General features: G+C 30.3%; 1 protein-coding gene across 4 annotated transcripts in view; it reads left to right on the plus strand.

The window, feature by feature from the left end:
- Nucleotides 1-19,937, plus strand: part of Liprin-alpha (PTPRF interacting protein alpha) — a 681,298-nt gene that overhangs the window by 531,278 nt on the left and 130,083 nt on the right. For all 4 annotated transcript variants that reach the window (XM_075371365.1, XM_075371367.1, XM_075371368.1 and 1 more), the window contains 3 exons: nt 4,029-4,193; nt 15,731-15,805; nt 18,625-18,762. In XM_075371365.1, the coding sequence (XP_075227480.1) occupies nt 4,029-4,193; nt 15,731-15,805; nt 18,625-18,762 (378 nt within the window). The remainder of the gene's footprint in view (nt 1-4,028; nt 4,194-15,730; nt 15,806-18,624; nt 18,763-19,937) is intronic.

The following is a 19,937-nucleotide window of genomic DNA, read 5'->3' on the forward strand; positions in this document are numbered from 1 at the left end:
TCAAAAAGATTTGCCGTAGGATGTTGAAATTTTTTATTAAGGACTGTTGTAACATCTAGTTGTGCACATCCCCTTTTGATTGCAATCGACTGGACCAAAAGTGTCCAAAAACGCAAAAATCCCAAAAATTGGATTTTGTCCTTTTTTTAACTGCAGTAATAAACCTTCATTGAGAGCTTTTCAACGTTATATTATAAGTGGGGTACTTATTTTCATCGGTTTCAGAGTTATAGCCAACTTTTTTTTTTTAATTTAAATATATTGATTTTTTAATAATTATTAGCCTCTGATTGTAAAAAAAATCTTTACGGTAAATAATAAATCAAATTTTATGTACTTTTAAAAATGTGTATATGTAATTTAATAGGAAGTCATGTGGTGTCCACATAAGATTTTTTGATTGGTGATTCGTACATAAGATGTTATTTCTTAGATAATGTGAGAATGCTAACCGATGAAAAAGTGACAATCAAGCCGGGGAACAAATAATGCACCCTGGACTTTCAGTCGTTACTCTGTCATTTGAGCTATTCAGATGAGGTTTGTTTGTTAAATTAACGGCATAAAACGTGTGGATTGAATTCAGTTTTCATTATTGAATGTTTCCATCAAAATGATGTAAACCATTTTTACGGAGTTCGTGAAGTAAGAAGTATTATTCTGCTGCAATAACTTGTACGTAGGTGTCCTTTTCTTAGTCTTTGCTTTCGATGTTACGTTGTATATTGCCGTCACACGCGCTGCGTTTAAGGGTGTCGTAAAGATGAATAGTTGAGGCAGAAAGCGGGTCGTAGTTGTCATGACAACGAATAATCTTTACCTCTTAGCATTTTTCAGTTTTGTATATAACAAAGAGACAAACGAGCCCGATACGTAAATATCATTTTACGCTTTGCATTCATTTTAATAAAACGTTCCATTATGTATATAGTTAATTTTAAAGACGTTCGATTATGTTGAAGCTAATACGAAACGTAATAAACGTACCTGTGGTTACGTTTTCACATAAAGTAGTGTAAGTTCTCTACATTTCTTTATTTTTTTAATTTACATAACGTTATCGTTCATATGCACATCCATTATTAATAACCGACCGGGATACGTGGTTTCGCCCGGAGTTATTCGCTATACCTCCACGATTTTCTCTTAAGCATTGGATGCACCAAGCCATTTTTCCATAAACTTTACATTGAGATTGTCTTCAGAGACTTTGTCTCTTAAGCGTTGTATAAATTTGGTACATGTAGACGGCTTATTCTTTTGATTATCTGTCAGTTGTTATTCCCGAACGCTTTCTCTAATTTTAATAAAATTTGGAGGTTGATTATTATTTTGTCTTTGTCCTGATTCATACATAGATTGCACGGTATTATAGCACAGTTAATTCCTCCCTCCCTACTAGAACGATAAGTTTTTTCCTATCCTCTTTTTACCATTTTCAAGTTTCAGTATCATTTTGGTTATTAAATTACGTAAACTTTTTACATCCATAACAATTTTTTGGCTTTTTGTAATTATTTAAATGTTTGACATCAAATAATCAGAATTTTCTGCTAGACTTCTAGCTAGACTTCTGCTAGACTAAATGGAGATTCTAGATTATAATAGTATAGTTTGTGTACATAAAAGGGTATAAGTTGGTGTTACTGCTGTAATGAATGTTTATTGGCGCTAGCCAGAGTTGCTTTCTCTGAAAGTTATACCTAAGTCAAATTCAGAATATCACTTACATTTCATTCAGCTACTGGCATGGGATGCTTGTTATTATTGGAGATCACTATTCCATTTTTGGGAGTGACTGATCTGATGAAAATTTTACAGTTTATGAAATATTTTTCTGATGTAAATAAAAATATTAATGATAGCGTGCGCGCACACACACACACAATTTGAATGCATGTTTGCATGTGTTATTATAAGAGTATCCACAAAATAAATAAATGAGACGAAAATACACAACCACACGCATCAGATTATCCACAAGAGAATGAGGTTGTCACCAATTCACTCATGATTGATTGGTTACAAAGGCCGAATTCAAAATGAATTACAATATTTGCAGCGATATTCTAATAAATTATTGATTTATGTACTGTTGATGTAAAATGTCAACCGGCTAAAACTTCTTAAAAGAGCTGGAAACTCCTGTATAGTACCATTAAATGTGATATAAAATTTATGTGTACCATTAAATTTGTTATAAAAAGTTATTTGTCACAAACAGCTAAAAGATAACAGCAAACAACCAAAAGATGTAAAAAATAAGCAAGTCTTTCATTTCCACAGGAGAAAGATAAAAAGTTTGCTTTACAGTCTGTGTTTATGATTTAAGAAAAATTTGTATCCATGGAAACTAATCCAAAATTTCATGAATCTGATATTGGACATTTTTCTTTTCTTTACATATTCTTGTAGGTTGCTATTCTTTTAAATGATTTTGTGTTCAGTTGGGCTTACATGCGTAATGATTGATGTAATTGGAGTTTTTGAGGTAAGTGCTGGTCTGTTTTGGAGGTTTACATCTGAGGGGAGATTATTTTTTGACTCGGGATCCTGTTGGGTCAAATAGTACTTTGATGTTCAAAGATAATTTAAATGTTGTAAGTACGGCCACAGAGCCAAATTTTGTTAATTTACACTGATCTGTGCGCATTGTGGCGAGGAAGGCCACATACCCGATTATTATCTACAGAACTCAGAGGCTCCGATCTGTGTGAACTACAGTTGTTACTTGCAGGCAGTTGAGCTCTATTTTAAATCTCTTGATGGTTAAGCTTGGTCAACTGAATCGATAGTCAACTGAATCGTCTGATGGTGTTTAAATGGAGTAGGAACCTGGGAGGCTAGGGTTTTGGCGAAGAGATTTTATTAGCTGGGGGGGTTAGGCATTTTGGCAAAGCAGTGATTGTTGAAGTCGAGTGGTGGAGGTCCTGCCCTCAGTAGCACAGTATCCACCCCGCTGTTCAGCAGGGAGTGACTGTGCTACCGAGGGCATGGCTGTCACTGTCTTACCAAGAGTTATCTTTAAATGTGGTTGAGTAAATGTCATGCGGTTAATTTAGAGTAGTAGTTGTTAAAGTTGGGTGGTGGAGCCACTGTCGGCGAGGGGTGACTGCGCTACCGAGGGCAGCTGTGAGGTGTGGCACTATCTTGCCAAAGGCGGTCTTCAGGTATGATGTTTATAGTGGATGGTAGGATGTAGGTCTGAATTTTGTTATTAAATACAACACATTTTGAACGTTATAACTTCTTAGTTGATGTTTGAGGCATTTACAATCACAAGCGTTGGTATTAAAATTGGGCTAGGCACGGGGTTTGCACTTCCACAGCCGAGGTTACCTTGTTCAGAGGGTGATATTGTAGGAAAAGAAGAGAGAAGATGTTCAAAAAAGCCTGAAGCGAAGGCGTTGGCTGAGATAATAATTTTTACTGATGTAAATGCATTTTCTTCGATAGCATGCCAACTGGGGCCTGGCTGAGACTGTGTGATATAATCAGTTAGTGAATCTAAAGACAACCTCCAAGCCCCTTAGGGCTTGGCGACACTGAAAGACGCCACAAGGTGGATGTCTTCACTCGCCTACGGGGTTGGGATGTTCGTATATATGTTAGTCAATCTTTTCAAGACCTATATTTCTCTGTATTAATATTCAAATTGTAAACCAAATTGATCCAGCTAAGTACCGAAGTATACATTAAATGACACACCTTATTTCTTATTTTACAAAAAAAGATTTTGTGGATACCCACATCATCAGTTGTAATTATTTTATTTTAAACTGTCTTTAGCAAACTACATTCCACACTTCATACATTATTTATCAAAAAAATTAAAACTTTTTTGAATTTAAGTATAAAGTTAAAAATTAAAAATATTAATAATTAAAAAGTCAAATTTAGTAAAAATTAAATAAATGAATAACCAAAATTAAAATCGCGCGTGTGTATGTGTGTGTGTTCTGAGCAATATTTATTAAAATTGTAGTTAGTAATTTGATGATATTTATGTTGTTTTTTTATTATTTCAGCTGCTGTTAGAACATCTGGAGTGTCTGGTATCAAGACACGAACGATCTTTAAGGATGACTGTTGTTAAAAGACAAGCAGCAGCCCAATCTGGTGTCTCGAGTGAAGTTGAGGTTTTAAAGGCTCTTAAGAGCCTTTTTGAACATCATAAAGCATTAGATGAGAAGGTAATTCTTTGTTTTTCATCAATTATTAATGTATAATCTTAGCATTGTTTTTATTTTTTATACCAAACTATGTATCTTTATGCCTTCTATAAGTAATTAATAAACAATAAACATAAAAATGTTAAGTTTTATTCAATTCCTGTAGTTTATATCGAAATAAAAAATTGGTAAAAAGTTTTTTAATGGATTTGGCAACACGAGGTATGTTTTTTAAGTAAGTACTGTTTTGATATTTATCTGCTGCAGCTTGGCTTTGACTGTTTCGCGCACATGCGTTGAGTACATCTATTTAGACGCCATTATGAGGTACTCAGTCTTTGTTTTCTTGGGCGTGTTTAAAATGCCTGTGACTATAAACAGTGCCGCTGATTGTGAAATACGTACTCTAATTCATTTTTTTCTAATGCAAGAGGTATCAATGCGGCTGAAATTCAACAGATTAGTCGGTGTACAGGGATAATGTGGGTTAGGGTATTTGAAGAGGGTCATGCAAAACACAATGTGGGATGGAGTGGGCGACCAACTGTCGTTTCTGATAACCTGATGCATAGAGTCAGTATAAAAGTCAGTGAGAATAGACGGTTTATGATTCTGTCACTATCTAATGAATTTACTTTAATTTCATTTAGCGTTCTCTATGAAATTATGTTATGAACATGAATAATATTTGGCAATCATTTATCTTTAACCCCAAGGGTAGAGCCAGATTATTTGTCTGTATTATATGAATGACCTTTATTGTTATATTTTAAAAATAAAAACTTTAGTTCTTAAAACTCCAGTTCTTTTTTAAATATTCCTAATTGTGTTAAACCAGTTTTGTCTTAAATTGTGTAGGAAATTTTGTTTCTTATCCTGTTTTGACCTTATAATATATTCTTATCAGTAATTCTAATGAATCTTTTTACAACACTATACTCAAACTGATTATCTTTTTTCCTAATTGTTAATAAACATAACCAGTAAACACAAATTCATCTGTCGTTTCTTTTTTGCTGGTTTAATCTTCTTTTTAACAAAGGTAGAAATAAAAATGTTCTTTAGTACCTTTTTTTTTAATAAAATAAGGTAGTGTTAGACAGAGTAGCTTATAATTATTGAATAAACTGTAATCAATTTCCCAAAAGTTATTATATAACTTTGTTATGTTTAGAGTTTGAGCTACTGGGTGAGGTTGTAATACTTTGTATAAACAGTCTTGTATCTTGTAGTACTTAAATATATTTAACAAAGTCAAAGTTAAATACTTGTTTATACTTGTATATCCTATATAAGTAGCTGTATTGATGCTAATAGTTTAATATTACATTCTAATAGAGTATTATATTATTTGAGAGAAGACTGTAACTTAACACATTGTAATCCTTTGCATTATTGGCTGAAACTATTTTCAAACTTTGCCTATGTATACAAATTGAATGTTAAAAAAGGTTTTGAGTGGTATTTTGACCTGTGTAACCCAAGAGGTAGTTGCTTTAATTTCCATAGAAACAATTCATATCAGTCATTTAAGTGATACTGGGTGTATTAAGAAAAAAATCATTGATGCCATTTTCTTCAAGCCATAAAACCAAAAATAGTAGAAGTTTACAAGCAGGTATCGAATTGGGTTAAAGTACTTCACACTTTTAAAATAGGATGGATCTCAGTAACATTTTTCATGAAAAGTGATTATAGAAGATAAATCATAAGTTAAAGCTGTGTTAATTTTTAAATGTAGGGTCACTTATTTTAACTGAAATTCATGATAGCAGATGAAATGTTCTTTAGAGAATTTAGAGATAGACATTGTAAACCAAGATTATATTTTTGGAGGATGTTTTTTATAATAGTATTACTCACCCTTTATTAATATAAAGGACTTTGTAGGTAATGGTGTACAAAATGTAATCTTCAAAATTTAGTTTACATCAACTTCCTAATGATTCAAATTTATTATAATTTCGTATAATTTTTTATGTGATCAGCAGTTGGGAGGTTTTATTTCTTTTAATTTTATTTGACTATTTAATAAAATCAATCTTTTTCTGGATTTAAATGTAGATTTTATAATTTGAAAGGTTAATTTTTCAATGCTATTACTATTACTCTTTTTTCTTTTATTTATATTACTTGAATTGTGAAATTTTTAGTTAAGTAGTAATTTGTTTTGTCTGTATTTTTTAACTGAAGTATTGAACGCCTGGAAATATATTGTAAAAAGTTAATTCTGTTGCCAGGCAACACCGATTTGTTTATTTTGAAGAACAGATGAGGCCTGTTATACGTCGATGTGTTGAACTTGTTGCTTGCTTTAGTGATGATGCTATAGTAGTGGCATTTAATCCTGCAGCCCTCCAGCTTCAACTTAACGTTACTCATAGTTCACTCCTAACCATTCATTCGACGTTCTTAGTCTCCTTCTTTTACTTCTTTTTGTGTTTCTTTATCTCGTATCTAGGCAACACCCTCTTTAACATGGATAATACTTCAACATGCACCACTTGCCTTATATAAAATACCAACAATTCCTTTCATAGTTAAAAAACAACCTCTGCTGAATCTTTCATCGCTCTGGGGAACGTTTAAGGAAATTATATTATTATTTTTGTTCTTGGATTTATTGTTTTATTTTTTATAATTATGTTTGTGTTCTGGAATTTTATACATCCTTATAGTGATGATTAAGTTAGTTTGTGTTAATTATATTTATTGGTTCATCCCTTCTCTGCTTAGAATTAAGTTTATAATATTTAGGCCAAACACTTAACGTATTGGAAAAATTATTATGGAAATTTCTGCAGTTTATTTTCACAGGGAGGAAAGAGTAAATATTTGAGCTTTTTTTTTGCCTCTGGGTCCACCATTAGGTATTGGTTCAGAGGCTGAGATGAAATGGCAATTTTTTAGCTTGTGAAAATGACATGCCTGACCAGGATTCAAACACAGGACATCCGGATGAAAGGCTGAGATGCTACCATTTGCACCATGAAGGCCGGAAAATATTTAGTTGGTCAATGTAAAATCATTATGGGTCCTCGGTTAAGATATCACAATCTCCTGAGGAATTGTGGGCAGGAAGGATCCCTTGCTACTTGGAATGGTCCTGAAGCACTGTTTGGATAGGTTTTGTCTTGAATTACAGTTAGATTTTCCCTTTTCTTTCGATTCCCTATTTTTTACTATTTGTTGGGCACGGTTAATACAAATCAATATGATTTGTATTAGGTAGTAAACTTTGAAAAAATATGTTGGGTTGTGCTTCTGTTTGGATAGATTTTTTTTTTAATGGGCAAAAGTTTAAATGCATGTACTTTTCTGTCATTAGGTAATGAAATCAGTTTATATTGATTTCATATTACATACATTTAATTTTTCATTAGTTGTGGGAAATTCTGTGCAATTGTTGTGACCCTAGTAAACATTTAGTAGATTCCATATGTTTTACTGTAATGTAGTGTAAATCATTTAATATCTTTTTCACAGATTATCATTATGATAATCATGCTGATAGATGCAATGCTGATGTGTTCTGTAATTGTCTGATACTGAATAAACTCATAAAATTTTACATTCACTTGATTATATTCCTGTTGGTTATTCGTATCGCAGTTCCATATATGTTCTAGGATAGTGGTGATTGATCCTTCATGTCATCATCATCATCATTATTATTGTGCAACTTTATCTCATGATTGTTGCTCTAACTTTAAATGCGTATATATACATTGGCATGAATCTGATTAATACATTGTTTTTTTTTTCACTAAATTACCCAGTATCTATGGAAACAAACACAATAATTACACATAAATTCTTAATTATAATAAACAGTTCTGTCCTATAATTCTGTGACATTTCAATTTTTATTTTATTACTTACTCTTAAGTTTCACTTAATTTTTTATTTAACTTAGAAATTATTCATTTAAATCATGATAATTTATTATGTAATTAGTCTATTTTGAATGTGACACGTATTAGGTTTATTTTCACTAATTAAGTGAAATAGGAGTCAAGTTTACTGTTACTATATTACCAGATGATGGTTGTATTGCTTATGTTGGTAATACAGGGGAGTGAAACTTTCCTTTAACTAGAAGGGATAAACATGTTCTACTCGTTGGAAGTCCTGCTCATTATATCGCAGCACAGGTCTTTAGGGGAGTAGACACGAGTATAACTTAGTTGTGCAGGCGGCCAGTAACATACAACTAAGTTTAGTCATGAATAATCACTGTTTAGCTGCTGGGGATAATAGTTTGTAAATTTTATTTGCTTACTTAATAGTATTGTTGTTGCTACTGGCACTCCTGTAATAAAATTTATTAGTGTTTTATTATTAGTTTTATTTTTTATCATTGTAACTCCTATTGCTTGTATAAGCTGTAAATTTGTAAATGTTTGTTGTACTCTGAATTTTACTGCTGAATTTTACTGTGTTTTGGTTGGGAGTTGATTAAAAATATTAAAAATTTGACAAATTTTATTCAAAAAATATTATGATTTTGTTTTGTTTTCATATAATGTATGATAACAGTTATTTTCTACCTTTCTCCTTTTGTATTTATTAAAGGTTAGAAGTATATCCTCTAACCTATTTATTAATAGGTTCATTGAAAACAAAACTACAAGATTATTCTGAATTTCTAGGAAATGTTTGATGAATTTTCAGAAGCCATAATTCTCTGATCGGTTTCATGAAGTTTAATAGAAGCAGTCAAGCGTTTATTACAAACATTTCTAGAATGTCAGCATCGATTTGACTCAGTCAGTTTCATTTCACATTCGTGTTTAGAGAGAACAAGGTTATTAAACAAACTATTTTGTGAATTCACCCTCCTGCCTGGCAGGATCTGATTAAATTTGGAGTGTTGTTAAGTCGATCGGAATAAACATGCATTAGATTATAAATAATATATCAAGGAAAGTAACTTTTATATCGTCTGATAAGATGCAAGTTGTGCTCCAGGTACTTGTATTGTACTTGTCATAATTCTACCGACAGAAAAGACTTGAAGCGCTTATACTGTGGCTGAGCATATGACGTAGAATATTGTAATTGTATTGTAACGTTAGAATATTTAATTCCCTTCAACAGTAAGTAAGAAATTAATTAGTAGAATGTAATTGCGGCTTGAACAAGACACAAGTGACACGGGATGTAGAATAAAAAATGCTAGTCAATAATCTCAAACTGGTAAATAGTATTATTGAATATCTAATTCCTGTTATTGTACTTGTCATAATTCTACCGACAGAAAAGACTTGAAGCCCTTATACTGTGGCCGAGCATATGACATTGTAGAATATTGTAATTGTATTGTAACGTTAATATTTAATTCCCTTTCTAGAGGAGAATATATTCCGATTGTTTAATATCAGCCAGAATGTTCAGAGAATAGTCCAAATAGTTATCGGTCGTTGCAGGAGGGTATCGTCAGAAGAGTAACTTTTAGCAGTCGCTGTACTTTAATAACACGGGTTGAATAATCTCTTCTTCTGTGAGGAAGCAGAGAGGGGTTTGTTGTGTGAGAAGGATAGAGGCGTCACTGCTGTGTACATGTTTATTGCTTTAGCATGCAACACACCGGGAGAACGACAGAGTTACTGCTCTCTGTGTTGCCATTGGTGATATTCCCATATGGCATTTTTCCCCCTTTCCCCCTTTTAACCATAACCTCTGCAACTCTGCTTCACTTAAGCCGCTTATATTACACTACTGTAATGTATTTATTTACATTTTCACCGTTACAGCAATGATTTTTAGGCGGGATAAAAATATTCAGTTAAAATGCGGAAGGAAAATTTCAAATGTTGGATTTATTTTTATTATTGTTTTTATGCGCACGCATTACGTATTTTCGACCGACCGAAAAACCCTTTTAATATATATAGTTATTTTGAATATTTTTTTCCAATGTAAATTAAAGTAGGGAAAAGCCACTACGATTTCGATCGAATTACGATCGGTTAAATGAATGTTTTTTCCCGTGTTTAAATGTATGAAGTAAGCCTCTTAACACGCCCAATTGCTTTATCGTAATTAATGTAGAGAATTAACACCAACACGTATCGGTATACCGGCACAAATTTAACTACTTTGTTTGATCGCTAGCCAATCTGATATCGATGGCTTTAAAATTATTTAATCTCTTAGTCGAATTTAAGTCGTAGTGGGAATTATGTTGTTTTGTATTAACAACCGAAAATTAATTATGAAAATATCATAGGATTTGGATGTGTTGATGTTGCTAATTTTTTATGTTTTATGTGGCTTTAATATTAATATTTTATGTTTTAATATTAATAGAAATTTTACGTGTTGAAGCAAAGCAATCTTATATCCGAATAAAGAGTTCTTATCTGAGGGAGAAAAATTCGAATTTATGAGCTTCAAATGCACTTATATAATAAAAAATCATTAAAAAAACTTTTTTAACCGCCTTACCAATAAAAAAGATGTATTTTCTCAAGATCTTTCAGTTTTTTCAAACCACCAGATAAGTCAAAAATTACTGTCTGAATGTCAACAGTATACGTTAACATTTTTCTTTCTTAGTTACGTGTATTAAAATAATTATAGGAAAAAAGTACTTTGATTGTATGTATGACCCCTATCTAACATATGTTTAGCAAAATTAGGATTTTGGGTGTGTTATGTTTAACAATATTAATATGTTGTTCTTTGCCGCGTATGGAAAATTTACGGTTGGTCATACCGATATATATCATATCAAAATCTTTATAACTTAGACTATGAGTGTTTTCTTTGTAAAATTTTGCCTGTATTGTTTAAATTTTATATTGTTTTAATTATTGTATTAATCTTATTATTTATTATTTTATAATTATTATATTTATTTAGAGAAACTTTTAAATAATGTAATGCTCTATATAATAAAAACAGCCATCTTTTGTAACCGTGGATGAAATGAATTATACGAAATATTTCTAATTTTATTTTATTTTTATGTCTAAAACATTTAAACATAACGTTTGTATAAAATAGTGTTTGCACATTAAGGTTCACCACCCATTGCTAAACCAAATGTCTGTTTCTAGCAAGTGAAAAACTACATTCGCAGCATAATTTAATATATAAATTTTCGTTTATGTTTATGTCGATGTTGTGTAAAGACATAATTTTTGTATTATTATGTATTTTAATTTCACGTAAAGGCTCTATATTAATATAACCATTTTTTAAATTCTATGTATTTAATTTGGTTTGCATTCAAACAGTCATGACTATTCTCATTTTAATTTTTGACTTATCTGGTGGTTTGAAAAACTCGAAATGCATCTTTTTTGCTGGTAAGCTGGTTAAAAACATTTTTTAAATTATTTTTTATTATTAAAATATATCAGCGGAACCATTTTTAAGAAATTTGTACTTATATAAATTACCGACAAAAATTACGTAATTAAATAGACTGTGTCACATCAATACCAGGGTGTCGAGTTTTAAAGGTTGCTATGGTTGTGACATTTTGCTTTACGGCCTGAATTTTTTGTCTGCATACTCATTCTTTACACACATTTCCATAAAAAAATTTAAGCTGTGTTTTGACTTTTGGATATCTTTGTAGCCATACGATAAAATCAGTTTTCTTCTGTAGCCCACCTGTTTGTAAATCGACTGATACAGCATATTATTGTAATATATTCTTTTATACGATCGATTGTAAGATAAACGTTTCAGGAACGTAATTCAAACACAAGAGCTCAGAATTTTGTATGTTGTTTTATGTGATTCGAATGATTTTTCTAAAGATATCAGTCTTAAAATTTTATTTATTTCACAATTTTATTTATTTCATTAGTTTCACATATTTCATTTATTTCATGATCGATGAACAAATTAATAATTATGAAATTGAAGATGCAAAAATCATTACACCGCTCTGCTTTCTGATTTACTGTCACCGTGGAACTGGTAATAAAGTTCGTAATACCTATAATTATTGATAGATAAATTTCAAATTCATTTGATTTATTTACTAATCGTGAACAAACCGAATGGTTTCCTATTATTAATGAGTTATAAATATAATGAGTAATATAAATTTCTAAAACCCGAAATTCTTGTGTATATTTCTGTTATATTTATTTCTTATGAGTATTACAATTTTTTATTTTTATTTTTAATAACTTCGTTTACAACTGCAATATATTGACTGTGCATTCTGTTCCTATTATATTATATTATATTCTCAACATTCTTATTATTATAAATGGAAGTTGTGATCTCCATAAAATTAACAGGAGCTTTTTATCGACTCTGTGAAGGCTGTGTTCATTTTTTAATGAGAATTTAAATGATTGTTACATAATTTTTTTAATAAAATTTACTTGTTTAAATGTACTTCTGATTTCCCTTCTGGATCATCTTTGTAATTTTCTGATAGCGAAATTGAAATAGGATTCAGTTAACGATATCACTTCAGGACAACGGCCTGAATAAAATTGAACTCCTCCCGATCGTACAACCAGAATTAGTAATTATTACTCGTACTTTATCATCGACTACAATTAAATAATGTGGGAGTAAATAGATTCCGAGTTAAAATTATTTTTCTCCGGCTCTAGAAATTTATTTTATTTCATTTTCTATGTTTAAAAAAAAATATTTGGTACATTTTTAATTAAATATTGGCTCGTTAAATTACAGGATCCGTATTGATATAACGCAAAAAAGTATGATATTTATTTTTAAGTTCGTAACGTACGTAGAGCTTTTAAATTTCACCGGTACGGTGGTGGTGTATAGCGAGTTAAATGAACTGTACGGCGTCTGTCTTTCTCGGATTCCCCTCCGTCGAATTACAGCACGTCGAGATGAGCCGAGTGAGAGAAGCCCTCGGATAATTTACTTAATTCACTTTTCTTCACCGAGAGCCTCTCAGAACCCCTACGTTCACATTACACAGGAAATATTAGATGTAGCTTTCTCTTAGTGTTAACATGTTTAAAAAAGAGAATATAAAGCCCTTATTTTATTAGGTCTTTCTATTTTATTAGGATACCTTTATTTATTACGTTCATCGACTCGAGTCTAGTTCATGATGCAGTATTAATTTCTTTATTTTTTTTTTTTAAGAATATAAATCTTCAACTTACATATGTTGTGTAAGTGCTCTTATTATATTAAATTGAATTTTCGGATATTTTAAACGTGAAAAAATATTAAACGATTAAGCAAGTTTAAATACAATTTGTGGTTTTCTCTATTAGAGGGAAAATTATTTTTTCACTTTTTTCTTTACTAAAAAAAAATAACTAGATAACCTTTCTCATTTGAAGCATAATATAATGCGTTATGATTAATTTATCACTTTGCACCATCTGTCGCCGTACTAACCTGTGATTTATGTAATTCACCGAGCGATACAGTCAGCATTTTTTTGCACGAAAATAACATTGTATTCATTACATACTCAGATAGATTATGTAAGACTGTAGTCCATTTAATGAATTGAGTGAAGTTGTCGCTTCTAGAACTAAATATCATCAGCATTTCGAACCACTTGTATACTATACTGGATGACTCTATGAAAAGGCACCAGTCCTCAGGTTTAACAATATTTGTCAAAAGCCTGAAATTTTTGTATTTTTTTCTATTTGATTTTACGGTAAACTCACCACGTACATAACAAAAGGCAAACACATCATTTACACAATTTCAAGGCATTATGACACTGTGCTGTTAACAAGCTGTATTTTAAGCTACATGTTTTGACCTGCACAGACATGATTAATCTTGTCCATGAAGGCTCACTCTTCAGTTTAGATACGATGTCATAATATGTGACTATGATGTGATTTAATTCTTTGTCTAGTATTGTTTATTTATAGCTTACAAATTATGTTAACAAAGTTAAACAATAAAAAAAGAGCTAACAAAATACAATATAGGAGCTTAAAATGCAAGTATACATTGAAAAATGAAAAAAAATCCATTAATTAAAATTTAAAAATTATTTAAAAATGGTGAGTGATAGAAAGATTCTGAGTACAAAATCATGTATCACATGTTAGGAAACAAAAATTATGTTTACCAGTGTAATTATTAACCTCTGATTGAAAAAAGGTATGAAAAAAATCATTAGTTATTGGTGAAATAAAATTTTGTCTACCTTTCATTTGAATTCAAAAATTTTTACAGAGGTTAATAATTATTAATAAATAATATATGTAAGTTAAAAAAAAATATGTAGATGAAGTCGGATTGAACTGATGTGCCCATGGTTACGGATCCGACATGTTCTCACTTACACCACATAACTACTTGAGCGACGTGAAACAAAATATATAAACTAATATAAAATGCTGATAGTTACCAAAGTTTAAATGAAGTGTACAGTAAATCAACTTTGGACATATCTTTCGTCCTTTAAGAGTGTTGTTCCTTCTCTTCTTGTGTCTTTTTAGTTGCTTCTTTAAAAAGCATTCTGTCCTTAGTGAATATGTATTGATAAACATTTATCAAATCAAAGATCTGCTTGGTTAGTCTGTTAATACAGTAGCATTACGCCTTAGGTGTTTTAGGAAAAAATGTCACCAGATGATGACATTCATCAAAATCATGACTGTTATTCAAACAAAGTTTTTGCTGATTATTTGGTATATAGCAAATTGTTTCAGAAATGAAATTTCTTGATACACAAGTCGCTTTTTACACTCCCACCTTGATTTGTTTTCATTTATGTTAATATTTTTTTAACTTTTATATTAAATTTTATATCATATGTTTTGCACTGCAGAAATTGTAAATTATTCAGTATAGAAATTGTAAGTGTTAAAATTAAAGTGATGGTGAACAGGTTCTAATTTAATAAATTGGTCTCCCTGACCTTTAATGTAATGTAAAAGTGCTTTCCATTTTATTTATTATTTATCATTTTTAATTTTTTTAAGAATGTTGAGTTTGTTTGATACATGCTAAGTAATGGTAATACTTAGTTATTATAATTTGTTTTGTTGGTATGGTTTAAATAAAATGCAACATGTTTTTGGATTTTACATCTTTCTGTGGATCCTGTCCCGTGCTTGGATAATGAAAGTTAACTTCTTTTTATTCAAAATATGTTGTTGAAAATTTGTATATACGTACATGTTCTTGTGGAATAAGTGCGCACTAACAAATGATTTTTTGAAATTCGCAATTTAAAGCATTAAAATGGAGTAACAATGAAATTACTATTTTTTAAAAATTCTTGGTAACATGTGTTACACTGTCATGAGAAAAATCTAAAAAAACGATTTGTGTATTTTTATGAAATTCCGAGTTTAAAGAGTTAAAATGCATTTTTTATTTTTTTGAAATCAGATTTGAATTTATGTCAACAAATGAAGAAATCATATTGATTTTTGGTACGTGTAATCTTCATGTGATTTTCTAAATTATTTGAAATTCCAAGTTTAAAGGGTTAAAATGGATTTGAATTGCCAACAGTTGCTGCTAAAACAGTTGGTCAGTGATGTATGAATTTTATGAATGAAATCTTTTTTGAACCTAAACCTAATTTGCATGTTTAATTAATAACTTTTTTTCAGGTGCGGGAAAGATTACGGGTGGCTTTAGAAAGAAATACGACTCTTGAAGAGGAACTTGCATCTACCAAAGAAGAAGTAAGTATTTCTTAAAAAAGGTCCCAGAGCAGTTCACTAGTAATTTTTTTAGAAAATTTTTGTAAAACAAAGAAATCAACACGCTTCATTATACTTCTTCCTTATACTCTTACTAAATATGAAAATTTACTCTTACTAAATGTGAAAAGAGTCCCAACAGATCTTTTTGTTTTATTGATGCTCTTTTTTCGTATGGCTTTCACTCAATTAGCTGTATAGTTCATTTGATATAAGATTATATGTTTAATTGTAATTATGCATAAAAATAATAATTCAGCCCATTTTCCTCATAAAATGTATGTTAGAATGCTGCAATGTTAGAATATTGCAAATAAAATCGCATCAGAAGAAACTGATTGTTGTAATGACGTCATCCTTGCACAAGTTTTTCTTTTAGTAACACTATAAACTGTCATAAAACTTGTTATCTTTGTATCTGTATAACGGGTAATGACGTCATCCTTGCACAAGTTTTTCTTTTAGTAACACTATAAACTGTCATAAAACTTGCTATCTTTGTATCTGTATAACGGATTGAGTGAACGTCCCATGTCCCTATGCACAATCTTCTGAGATTAATTTTACACAGAATTTTGAACATTCAGTTCTATCCCTTCCCAAGTAAAAAACATTTTTTTTACTTGGGAAGGGATAGAACTGAATGTTCAAGCTTGCAGATTTAAGTATGCTTTTAATGTGTACATTTTATCAGTATTATAGTAATAATACAGGAAACCCTGCCTACTACAAATATACATAGATTATAAAATTATATAAATATGGAATTGTTAGTTCATTAATAACTGGTTTACAACAGTTTTGAAAAAACTAATAACAAATTTTTTTCAGTAATAGTAAATCTAACATTTCGGACTCCATTGACAAAAAAAAAGTTAATTTCTATACTTTTTAATAAAGTTAATTGCAATTATTTTTTCAGTAACTTTTGATTTATTTGTTGTTTTGTATGAAATCCCTGTACCAGTTTTACAGAGATCTGCTTAATTTTTTATTGCTTACTTGCAGTCTATTGGCGGAGGGTGGGAGTCTTGCTATGATAAACTGGTAATTTCACACTACAGGAGTGAACAAAAAAGAATATTTTTTAAAGTTCACACAACCCAGAAGAATTCAACTTGATAAGAGGTGTGCTACAGATGGTTACGGTGTGCTGCAGATCGTATTTTGCATTCATACAATACATGGAAGGCATCTTCCTGTACCCCATACTATGGGCACAGATCTGAATTCACCTGGCCAAACCCAGCCAGTAAGAAACTGAGTTACATAACTGTTAGGGAAAACCTAACCTTGGAGGCCAGTGCAAACAAGCTCTATTATTGGGTCCACGCCCAGCAGTCAGGGAAAATATCATTCATTGTCACTGTACAAAGTTAAGCCAGTGAGGAGGCGCACAATCTTATTGTGAAATAAAATTCCCTAGTGCACCTTGCAGTAGAGAAAAGACCCATGTATAGTTGCTTCTTTTTTGTTATACTTGCTTCAGTGAAAAAGAATGGCCCATAAACTTGCTGTTGGGATATTGCATAGAAAATATTTGATTTTAAGGAATGCCTTTCGCATTGTAAGAGTTCACGGGGGTTTTCTCATACCGGGTATGGACATTACATGTGCTAACTTTTCCACTAAGTTGACATTTTGGCTCGCTCATCATTACTAACATTTAGATCACAAAGTCACCATGCACAATATACTTGGTAGGCAATCAAAGCCTGGAAAGTTATAAACTGTATGAATGTATACTCGTATGCAAGCGTTTCCTTGCTTGCATATTCCAACATTTCACACTGTCATAACCAGCAATGCTGCTTCACAGCCAACCTTACTAACTAATTTAGTACTGTGTAGGAAAGACTCCCTGATGCATTCAACATTTTCTTCAGACATATTGGTTGTCCTGTATTCTTCCCTTTCCACAGATATCTGATCTTTTCAAATTGATTATGTCATTGATGAATGTTATCACTCGGAGGATGACAAACTTTCTATAGAATGCTTGTCAAACTAACTAAAAATGCAATAAAATTGTCCTTTTTTCTCTTTGATTATTTATTAACTTGTATCAACTATGTACACCTCATCCAAGAGACATAATAAATTAAAATCCTGATATTGATCTTTGTACACCCAGTATTATTGATATAATATTTAATAGTTATTTATGAATCAAATATTGTACTGCAAAAAATTGTTAGAAATATTTTATAGTATTTAATTAAATGCTAAAAATTAACATGTACTAGGAATAACTTACACTTTCTGAGAATGATGTAGAAAAATATTTGTCTCTGAGATTACATTAAACAAAACGTAAAATAGGTAGTGATACTAAAAAATTAGTTTTGTAAAATAAAAAGATAATCTTTATTGTGTAAAAACATTTGAAAGTGTGTGTGTGTGTGTGTTGGCTATTTCATCTTATATGGAATGTCAAATGTAAATATTTAAAAATTAACTACACATTCTTTAGATTATTTCTTTCATGTATTTCATAATTATGTAGACTAGAGATTATTAATTTAAATTTAAAACCTGAATACCAATAGATTATTCAGACTAATTCATTTCTCAGATGAGAAATTGTTAAAAGGAAACGGATGTATTAACACATCCAGTTTTTAAATTAAACAGATTTATAATAATTGCTTATTTTTTGTTAGTTGTTTTCTTGAGACAAGGCATTGACTTATTTTTAATTGTCTTTTATTACCTTAAATTCATATCTTAAGTTATTTATCAAAAATAAGTCTTATTGATAAAATGATTTATTTAATTTACATTCTTCTTTTTCTATACAGTTGCAACAGTACAAATTGGGACGTATCATTCCAAGCAATGTTGGAGGAGGCGCAGGCGGGGAAGAAGGAAAACCAAAGGAAAATGGACCACAAGAAGAGAAAACTACTACTGACGGCCCACACCCAGCTATTATTAAGGTATTATAATAATATTAGTTTGTATAAATTTTTGTTGTAATAAATTACAGTAAATGTTTTATCATTTTTAATTTTGTTGTTATTCAAGAATATTAACAAAAATTTGAGTTCTTTGGTCTACAAGATTTAATTTTGTTAAATATTGTAATGTTGCTTCATTTTATTGAATATATTAACAACAATAGTTTTAAAGCAACAACAATTTGATTTCATTATGCCACTTTTATCCCCGTTACCTTTTTGCTTCAACTAAAACATTTAGAAAATTCAAAAAACCTTTTAACAAAAACAAGCAATTTTTGGATGCAGTTAACAGGTAAATACTAGAATGTTTCATGATGACTCAAATTATTACTAAATAGACAATATTCCTGCAAACAAAGTGTTTTATTATCATTTTGTTTACCAAAAATCACAATAAAAAAATTAACAGATTAAAATTCATGTTTTTATTATTTCATTATTGCTTTTACTTGGTTAAATTTAAACATTTTTTTTTATTATTAACACTTTTTGTTACTAAGTACATATGTATTTAATATGCATAAAGGGGTTTATTGAAATTTGTCAGCAGGGATCTTTCTCACATTACTGAATTAATTTGCATTTTAATATCGATATTACAGTGCATATGCAAGGGTTGGGGTTGTTAGAATGAAATTAAGGCTTGCATATTAGAGGAATCAGATTAAAACTCAAAATTAAACTTAAATCAGATTAAAAGGATTGATGCTGAATTGCTGAAAACAATATGCATTAAAAAAAAAATCACAGAACCGTGATAAAATGATAAAATATTTGCTTAATAAAAGCAATATGAATCAAATCTTATAAAATTGTATTGCTTATTATTATCTCTGATTACTGGTATGAGGAGTTAAACAAATTAGTGAAAAAAAAATATTGTATCAAATATGTATTTTGTAAAACAATATTTAATAATATTATTGCAGATTTAATTGTTCATTATATGTTTTAATGTAAAAAAACAATCAGATGGCAGTTAATTGTTCATTATTTTTAATTTAAAAAAAAAAATTGGGTGGCACCTATGAAATAAAACAGCCCTGTAATAAATCTGTTTTGTATAAAAATTCATTTTGTATTTGCTCTTTTATTGGTTGTGGTTATTTTTTCTGGTTTACTGCATTGTCATTAATAAATAATGATAATTA

Source organism: Lycorma delicatula, chromosome 7, assembly GCF_047948215.1.
Source record: "Lycorma delicatula isolate Av1 chromosome 7, ASM4794821v1, whole genome shotgun sequence".
NCBI lineage: Eukaryota > Metazoa > Arthropoda > Insecta > Hemiptera > Fulgoridae > Lycorma > Lycorma delicatula.